The 10,429-nt window shown below is 39.8% G+C and overlaps 1 protein-coding gene across 1 annotated transcript; it reads right to left on the bottom strand.

Moving 5' to 3' along the window:
• Nucleotides 1-353: 353 nt before the first annotated feature.
• On the bottom strand, nucleotides 354-4,816 carry cbln4 (cerebellin 4 precursor). Its single transcript, XM_008299765.1, has 3 exons — nucleotides 4,550-4,816; nucleotides 2,999-3,115; nucleotides 354-551 (listed from the first exon to the last, which is right to left on the bottom strand). Exons 1-3 carry the CDS (start codon nucleotides 4,814-4,816, stop codon nucleotides 354-356), a joined length of 582 nt encoding a protein of 193 aa, XP_008297987.1.
• Nucleotides 4,817-10,429: the final 5,613 nt, after the last annotated feature.

Here is a 10,429-nt window from a genome sequence, read left to right on the forward strand (position 1 = left end):
TGCTAAACATAGTCCAACAAGTCAAAGTTTGAAAAGTAGTTTTGGGATGTTTTAGTGTTCCTCTCTGAGGCTGCTTGAGTGACAGGAACATTCAGTAGCGATAGGGAACATTTTAAGCCTCTTTCATCTGGACGGGAACTCAGCTCTTCCAGAGAATGTGAACAATTTCCAAAGTCTCTTCTTTCCTTTCTCTGTTTTGATCCGTTTCCATCCATCATTCTTCACCCATTTGGCAAGATCCAACAGATGCAGCAGCAATGTTTTGATTATACTGTGACAACACATTATGAAGAAGTCAGTAAGCTTACAATCTCCTTTTTTTTTCTTTTTCTTTCTTTTTTTTTTTTTTTCTTTTACAGAGGGAACACAAGAAAGCCAGAAAATGTTGAGTACTGCCATCCACCAACTAAGTTTCCTTTCTCCAGCTTTAGGTAGACTTTGTCCTCTTTTTCAAGATAGAGCAGAACTCCATTAGTGGCAGCCTCGCGAGTTACATCTTTGTCACCCGCAAAGGCAGAGATGACTGGTTTCCCATTCAACATCAAGTTCACCTGGGTAATCCAACAGAAGCAACAGTTAGCAATAATGAAGGAAAAGTGAGTAATGTTTTCGCAGCGTTTACTTCAGGAGTACTTCTAGTGTATCAGAAGGAATTTCAGGTTGATCTACATCCATCCATTATCTATATACCACTTAATCCTCACTAGGGTCGCAGGGGGGCTGGAGCCTATCCCAGCTGACTTAGGGTGAAGGCAGGGGACACCCTGGACAGGTCACCAGTCTATCGCAGGGCCACACTTAGAGACAGACAAACAAGCACACTCACATCCACACCTACGGACAATTTAGAGTCATCAATTAACCTCAACATGTTTTTGGACCTTGTGGGAGGAAGCCGGAGAACCCGGAGAGAACCCATGCTGCACGGGGAGAACATGCAAACGCCACGCAGAAACATCCCAGTGCCCCCACCGGGACGCGAACAAGCAACCTTCTTGCTGCAAGGCTACAGTGCTACCAACTGCTCCACCCTGCAGCCCAGGTTGATCTACATCTTGCAAAAAAAAAAAGCGTTTATTTACATTCACATACAAGGTGCTGTTAGAAAGTTCTGAGTCCGTTTGCGAGTACACTTAACATCACGACATGTGGTACTCGCGCTTTTATGACTATTTCCAGGTGCGATTTTACCATGGACCTGCAGAAGTATCATTCCCCTGTTGAAATCTGTAAAAACCTCCATCAAATGACCCAATGTTGATGTTCAGGATCATCACAGGTGACAAGAGTTGGGTCCACGGCTACAACCCAAAGGCCAAGCAGCAGTCTTGGCAATGCAAGAGCATGTTTGTCATTTTCTACATTGATGGGAATGATCATCCCTCACAGTTAGACTGTCAACGTTGCATTCTGCTGTAATGTCTTGAACCGTCTGATAGAGCAGGTTTGATGACCAGAACTGTGGCATAATGGCACTTGGGTGCTCTAAAATGACAACACACCTACATTTGAGTGCAACATTCGAGTTTTTTGGCTGCACTAACGCAATCATCACTCCCCACCTGCCCTGCAGATTTGGCTCCCTGAGATTTCCTCCTCTTCCACAAAATGCAATTCTGGTTTAACAGTTAAATAGTCACCATTTTTACAGCGTGGAGGAGATTCAGTGTCTGACATGCTTAGAATACGGAGCACACTTAGTAGCATGGGTAACATCTGGAATATAAACCGTTGATGTGGAGGAGGAAATGCGCCAATAGTTTCATGTTAGATTTTTTTGTCTGTTTCAAGAGCTCCTCTGGGGACAGACACATTATTTAGTCACTGCAGCCAATTGCTGAGTGATGTTCAAATAGCCAATCAATGTCCTTCAATCTGGTGCGAGATGGCCATTTATTTCATTGCTCCAAGCATAATCATCAGCAGCCACGTATCGATGCTTGTCGTAAACTGAAGATGACGAATGCAAGGACCGGAGATTTCTAATTCAATTAAATCTTTCCCCAAAAGTCCATTCAAGAGGGGCAGGAACTTCTAGGTAAAAGATCTTGACTTGGATCAACCAGACAAAGTAATCTGACAGCAAACTAGCTTAAACTTTACATCCAAGCTTATAATTGGTACAACATAAAGGCTCACCGGATGCAGCCATGCAAACAGTGGGTACAAATACAACAGAGACTGTTGGGGGACAGAAAACATGTGTCTGAGAAAATTAAGAGAAGCAATGCAGCAGCTACTGTACATCAATCTGACTTCAGCCACTTGATATTCTTTTCATAGTGTGTGAACTTTCCTAGAAACATTTAGCTGGAACATCTAATTAAAAGATATTTGTGCAGATACTTGTATAATTGCGACTCATTCATTTTCAACAAGACATTTTAAATGCAAATGAAATTCTTATTAATTCCAATCATCGCCCAGATTAAAAAAGCTGATGTCTAACAGGTTTATTTCAAACCTGTCTCATTTGTTTTCATGTCACACCGTTATGGGATGTTTCAGCTTTGTGTTCAGTGTGTTTGGGTATATAAATGAGATTTTTTTTTGTCGATTATCACCATCAAATAATTAAATAAGGAAAGTGCATTTGTTTAATGTAATCCCACTGAGAATATTTTTCACAGCTGTTTTAACTTTCTCTTTTAGATTACTTTAAAAAAAAAAGGATCGACTTCAGTCAAAATCTTCAGGTTAAATATTAAAATTAGGTTAAACCTTTTTATATTATAAAAAAGAAATGGTTTTTTTTGTTGTTGTTAATGGTGAATCAAGTGGCACTACTGCTTTTATAATATTTTGACATATTGGGAAGAAGGACCAGATTATATATTCCAGTAATAATGCTGCAGAGCATTTTGAGTTTGAATTAAAATGTAAACCTTACATCCCTGCACTAATAATGTCTATGTTGTGTCTAAGGAAGAGATCTGGTCCCAGTCCAAAAACAGTTTTACAGCTGTACAGGTGTGTGTAAAGCAAACAGAAACAATACCTGTATGGTTTGGCTCTGGTACACTTTAATCACGTGGAAGTTAAAACTGTAGACTCCTTTTCTTGGGGACAAAAATACTGACTCAAACGTGAAGTAGTTTCCTATATTCACAAGAACCTGTGAGCAGAAAAAAGAAAGAGAGAAACACACATTGTGACAAAGGTGTTTATACAGTCAGCACTTTCAACAAAGGCTTTAATTTCACAGGGGCTTTACGATTAAATATTTAGATAGGAAATCAGCCATGCACACTTCACTGTTTTTGGCTACGAGGCTTCCCTTCTGGTCAGACACAGAGTGAGTGTGACACACTTCAAAAAACATTTAATTCAACCTTTCTTCTCAATGGACCCAAACCCTGCATCTAAATTTCCGACTCCCGGGGGGGAAAAAAACAAGTGATGCTTAAACTAGAGGCAAAATAAAATCCAATCAGCTGGTTTTTTTCTAAACAACTTCCACTTTGGGGGCAGCAGAATTTTTCTGCACACTGAGAAGACCGAAAAGAATCAGCTGCTTTCCACACATACAGAATAACCAAACGACTATTAGAGACTCGATAAATAAATAAGTTATCTTACTTTTTCTGCATGCTCAAAATTATCCAACCTGAAAATGTCAACCAGCATATGCAGTGTGGCACTCAGCAGTGTCTGGGGACTGTCACTGAAAGGCTTGGAGCACGCCACAGTCTAATTAGACATACAGTATTTAAGTAATAAGGAAAATGAACTTATTTGCATGATAACTGATGGAGGCAGCAAAGGCTTCTCTCCTTATCTGCAGAGTCTCTCACTCTTGAATTCCACCTGTTCCAGACCACTGCAGACTCAGCCAGGACCTTTGACTGCAAAACGTTGCTTTCATAGCAACAGCGTGCACATGATCCACACCAATCAGATAACTTGCAGAGAGTTCTGACAGCAACAAAAAAAGAGATACCGTTATGTAATTCAGATGAGAGGGCAGAGGATCAGTTGAGCGATACAAACACCTTACGCTGCCCACCGGTACATGACTAATCAAATTTCTTGTGTGTGTTTTTTTTTTTTTGCTTGATTTGTTTGGGTGTATTTATGTAGGCTAGGTGTGCGCGCGTGTACGAGCGCGCGTGCACGTGTGGTGGAGGGGGTAGCTTCAGGCAACAAAAAAAAAAAAAGATGATGTGCAGGCTCTGCAGGATGCCCGCCCTCAAAAAACACAATCCACTCACTTTCAAACCTGCTCGCGTGTGATATGTGAACAGTGTCCACATGCCAAATGCAACCAGCTTCAAACTACAACTCTGGGCTGCAGCTACACTCAAAACTGCACTAATGCTCTGTATCACAAGTATGAACTGAGATAAAGGATGAAGGTTTCTTGCAACAATATAAAAAAGACCAAAATATGGTTTGAAAAATACTCAGTAAAACACAGGAAAGATGAATTGCAAAGTGCAACCAAAGGCGCATCACTTTTTAAAACAAAATTTAATTTGTAATTTTTTTTACATTGGTGTTTTTTTGTTTTTGTTTTTTTGTTTTTTGTTTTTTTTAGAATGATCATCACCTGATCGAAGTAGATTATTCTTGTTTTGTTGCTCATCTCCGACGGCTCGTGGTTGTTGCTCCGGACTGCAGAGAAAGCCACCTTGGAGTTGGCGGCGCGCACCGAGATGCCGAGCGGAGAGGATGAAGCCTTCCAGTCCGTGGCCGGGTTCGAGTCGCACACCACGAGGCATTTGCCCTCCAGGACGATCGGTTCCGTGTCATTCTGAGCTCTGGCAACCTCAGAGATCACAGTCCAGCTGAGCATCAGTATGAGGGAGTTCACCATGGCTCTCTCTCTCTGTGACAGCTGTGGCAGCGCCGATTTCGGGGGGAGAAAAAAAAGAGAGACCGTCTCCTGCACCACACAAGTTTTCCGAGTCCCTCCGCTGGTCTCCCCCGCCGCAGACGCGTCTGACGCTGTGATATTCTCTTATTGGATCCAGAGATGTGCCATATCCGAGCGGAGCATCAACAAATAAGAATCCTTATTACGTCTAAATCTTCTTTTGCAAACAACCGGGAAACGCAGAAATCACCGATTGTTGCCTGTGCGTCTCATTTTCAGGTAGACTTTTATTTAAGACAAAAGTAGAGCATGCGGGATGTTTTATGGATGGCTGTTCCAGTTGGAGAAGAGAATCAGTCGATAAATCGTCCATAGCCTTCACTCCCACTCCAAATAACGCGTCTGACAACAGCTGTTCCCGCAGTGATGTGCTGCCTGTGTGCGCGCTCAGCCATCCACTTTACGCACGCACATGTGGCAGAAGTAATAATTAACTGCCCCGGCGTAATTTTCCCAAAAGCTTACATCGCCTAATTCTCTATAAAATAAGCACAATCCAAAGTAAATAACTGCCTTTGTTAATTATGAAAACTGCAAAGATGCACTGCAGCTATATATTGACAGTTTTGATCGTCCTTTACGGAGATTTATCCATGAAATATTTATCCCCAAACACATTTGATCATTTCCCACTTTTAAGTAACTCTGTAGCAGAAGCACACAACTGAATCTGCCCTCAAGCAAGAGTTTCACTTCCCCAGTATCTCCAGAGCTCCCTGTCCACTCTGACTCTAGGTTTCATTGTAATGTGGTGACTCATCATAATCTCATGGCACAGGTGGGCTGAAAGTCTTTCAGGTTTGACTTAAGGCGCTAGTGTTTCACACAAGTCAGTGATGGGACCTTTACTCTTTATATGCTTGTCTCGGTGACATCATCCTTGAATCCCAGCGCTGCCTTCACTTTTCCTGCAACCCCAACAAAACCTAAAGTGTCTGCAGCAAATCTGTGAAACTGGAAGGCAGAAAAGCTTTAGTTAAAACACCTTCACTTCATATTCAATAATGTAATGTCTCTAATAATCTGCAGGGATTTCGTTTGACATTTTAGGAGGGAAACACTGATTGCTCAGGAACATCTGATGTAAAACACGTGTCTGTCTTTGAATGCTGCATTAAATCAACAAGCTGCCCGATGTGTCCTGTGAGGATTTTGACAAGAGATTAGTGGCGTGAGCACGTCACCTCTGTCCTTGTGTCACTCAGCTGCCCATAAAAAAACAGATCAATTTTAACGTCCTTCCTCTGACTTACCAAGTGCTACATGGTTTGGCTCCCTCGCTTGCTGCAGCTTAAAATAAATCAAACATAGTTTAGTATTTTCTGAGGTGAGGGTTCAGTTGCAAGTTATGCTTTATGGTTTTTGATTAATTTAGCTACAGGGATACAGTGTTTTGTTCTAATGCAGAAAATGAAACACTTGAGATGATTACTGAAATATAGATAGATAGATAGATAGATAGATAGATAGATAGATAGATAGATAGATAGATAGATAGACAGATAGACAGATAGATAGATAGATAGATAGATAGATAGATAGATAGATAGATAGGTCTTTATTGATCCCACCGAGCCACCTTGCAGCCCTACATTGAATCATGGTCAATTGAATTAATGTTTGTGTCAAAGTGAAAACAGATTTCTGCAAAATAATGTCAATTAATTAAAAATCTAAAATGCAAAATAAGCAATTGCATAACCTTCAAGACAGTATTTAGCAGATGCAACTTTGGCCAACCACAAATTCTCAGTTGGATTAAGGTCTGGGCTTTGACTCGGTCACTCCAGATCATCAATCTTGTCCTCTTTAAACCACTTCTGTGTAGTTTGGACTGTAAGCTTGTTTACTGGAAAACAAATCTTCTCCCAAGTTGCAGTTCTCCTGCAGACAGCATTAAGTTGCTCTCCAGGATTTCCCTATATTTTGCTCCATTCATTTTATTCTCTACCTTAACAAGCCTTCCAGGGCCTGCTGCAAAAAAAAAAAAAAAGCACACCCACATCATGATGCTGCCGCTCCCATGCTTCACAGAAGAGATGGTGCGTGTGTAATGATGTGCAGTGTTTGTTGTCTGCCAAACACCAGACCAAAGAATATTTTTCTACTTGACTTCAGAGTCTCCCACATGCCTTCTGGCAAACTCTAGTTGAGATTAATAGAAGCCTTTTTCAACATTGTCTTTATCTTTGCTACTCTCCCATACAACTTTGGCTGGTGAAATAGAGGCACAAGTTGCTGTATGCACTATCTCTCCCATCTCAGTCGCTGAAGCTTGAAACTCCTTCAGAGGAGTCATAGGTTTCTTGGTGGCCTCACTCACCAATCTCTTTCTTGCACAGTCACTCAGTTTTTAAAGGCAGCCTGCTCTAGGTACATTTGCGCATGTACCATAGTCCTTCTATTTTTTAATGATGGATTTAACTGTACTCTAAGGAATATTCAGTGACTTAGAAATGTTCTTGTGTCCATCCCCTGACTTATGCGTTTCAATAACCTTTTCTCTGAGTTGCCTGGAGTGTTCTTTGGTTCTTATGATGTAGTTATAGGCAGGAGTACTGATTCACTGGGAACAGGACCTTTCAGATGCACAAGTCTCTACGATACAATCACTGCATTCAGATGATCTCCATTTCAATAATTGTGTGACTTCTAGAACTTGTGTTGAATGAAGTGAGTCACTTTAAAGTATGAATATTTACAGATAGATAGATAGATAGATAGATAGATAGATAGATAGATAGATAGATAGATAGATAGATAGATAGATAGATAGATAGATAGATAGATAGNTAGATAGATAGATAGATAGATAGATAGATAGATAGATAGATAGATAGATAGATAGATAGATAGATAGATAGATAGATAGATAGATAGATAGTGAGCACATGTAAAACTAAAATAGGCCTGAATTTTGAAATGCATACTTGGTGTTAGGGATTCATTTGCTTTCTCATTAGTCCATAATTATGAATGCAGCTTTTTGATCTTTGTGGCTGAACAACAACAGATCATAAGGTTACTCTTTGAAAGTGAAAAAATGGCATAATCAAGCAAACAGCCAACAACCAAATGGATCTGAGCACAAATCAGCCTGTGCCAACGCACACTGTGGTGAGAAGTGTTTCACATATAAATGTTTGCAGTTGAGTACAGCTTGTCATTAACTGATTTCAGGTGTTGTGTTCATGTGCATGAAAAAACAAGGATGTCAGTAAAATTATTACAGTTTTTTTTAGATATTCACTGTTATTTCCAATGTACTGGGGAAAAAGTCTAAGCTGATTAAATTTTCCACTGTTCATCATGACTTCAAAAGACAAAAGAAGCATCCTCACACTGTCATATTTACATCTTCTACAGTACTTTAATGTCTAACTACAGAGATATAACAGGAGGAAATGTTTGATATCTGTACTTAGTATTTTAGATCCGTGAATGCAGCTGAATCTGACTTCACTTGTCAGACATTGTGTTGTTCTAGGCATCAAACCATCCGTCCAGTGGAAGACAACCTGAGGATATCACCACTCTCAACCTGAAAAGCTGCCATTGTGCAAGACGCGTGTCATCACCCAGCTCTGACAAATGATTGTGTGCGTAATGTCGTGCATGTCAATATGTTGCCATGGTGATGGAGTTTGCAAAGCTGGGAGGCAGTGGCTTGTGATGCGCCAAGAAACACCGTCCATGGCAGTTTTCCACAGGGCAAGAAAGTTGTCCAATTTCTGTTTTAATTTGAAGGAGCGTGAAGACTGTCAGCTGACCAGAGCCCTTTTTTCTGAGAACAACTTTAATACAAAATGATTCTAGGAGCTTCAGGTCACATTAAATTTTGCAGAATAACGATGCCAAAATAAAATAAAATAATATATATATATCTTTAAAATACAAATTCAGTGAGATGATAAAAACAAAACTGAAAGAACTTTTTTCCTAAACTTTTCTTTGACAATTTATTGTGGCTGTTGCACTTACAAAACATCAACATAGAGACAGAGAATGTGCTGCGTATAAATAAAGTACTGTAATAAAGTACATTTTTGCATGGCAACATTGTAAATGCTGTATTTTACATTTGGTTAAAACTATTGTTAGTAATACAAATTTGAAAATACATTGTATGCTAGAGTAATATAACACTGCCAGAGGCCCTCAGTTGCCCGCTTTTTCATATTGTTACTAATGCATCTGTACTTAAAGGAATAGTTCTATATTTTAGGAAATGCCTATTGATATTGGCATTTAGCATAGTTTAGCTTAAGATGTGTGGAACTGCTCTCTGGCTCTATCTAAAGATTTTTAATTTTTTTAATGGATATCCTAAAGAAAGTTAGTTAAGGGCAAAAGATGAACTACTGCACTGTTCCTCTCGGTCCTATACTGTCTTGTTTAACAGCTCTTCCAAACTCCCAGCATTTTGTTCCATGCAGCCTTTTCTTAGCAACATACTCTTTACCTTGTTTACTGACAAAATAATGAGTTCACACAGTCCATGTTATGTTGTCTCGTAACTGTCGGCAAACTGTACCTCTTTTGTAAAGCTGTTTACACTCAGACAATGAAGGAGTAAAATCTATGGTGACACACGGCCATCCAGCTATGATAGCGTCCTTCATTGTAGGCTCTCTGGATCTCTGTTTCCGCAGAGGCCAACGCTGTCAAGACCACTTGAGAGTTGCAAAGTGGAAGGAGTGATTGTGGAAACCGCTGGTTCTATTCATTTTTCTCACGGTGCACGACTCACAGTTGGAGCTCTTCAACGGCTTGGATTGATTGGTATGGAAAGTCTCTTGGTTTAATGATCATTAGAAAGCATCTGGTTCCGTGTACAAAGGTACAAGGTTGTGTACATAAAGAAATTAAGCTCGACATTTGGTGCCACTCCCAAAGTAATAAACCTCCAACCACTGTGCTTAAAATCCTGCGACCTGATGATGGTGAGAAACCAGTTCACTTTTAAATCCAGTTCAAATCTGTTTTTTATAGTTGACGTTTCCTTCAACCAGAGGGCTGTACTACAAAGCAAGTTTGATGTAGCCAGGCTTTCTTTGTGTAAGCCGGCTCAACAAAAACAAAAGCCCCTGCCAGAGATTACAGGTAGCATGAATGTGGTTATCAATGTTCTTTGTAAACTCAGACTTTCTACTTCAGACTCTGCGGATGTTCACTTAAAAGGAGGCATTTAACGCATCACGTGACTCTTCTTCTGCACTAAATGAAATGATCGTGTGCAGCTGCTTCAGTCAACAGGTTGTTTTAATGGACAACAATAAGGAATAGAGTAATGTATGACAATGAAAAGCGCTGATGCTGCAAATGATGCAGTACAGGAACTAGGGCTGAACGATTTTTGAAAAAAAATCTAATTATTAATTATTTTTTTCATCAATATTGCGATTTGATATGCGATTATTTTTTCTAGGCTCTCTCCATGTGTATTTTTTGACAAAAACAAGAAATAAATCCATATGTTGCTTAATAAACTATATCAGATTTATAACATAAAATAAACTTAAAGAATGTCCTTTGTAAACTTTAAGGAAGCAA

The sequence above is a fragment of the Stegastes partitus genome, unplaced genomic scaffold, assembly GCF_000690725.1.
Source record: "Stegastes partitus isolate 25-593 unplaced genomic scaffold, Stegastes_partitus-1.0.2 Scaffold1458, whole genome shotgun sequence".
NCBI lineage: Eukaryota > Metazoa > Chordata > Actinopteri > Pomacentridae > Stegastes > Stegastes partitus.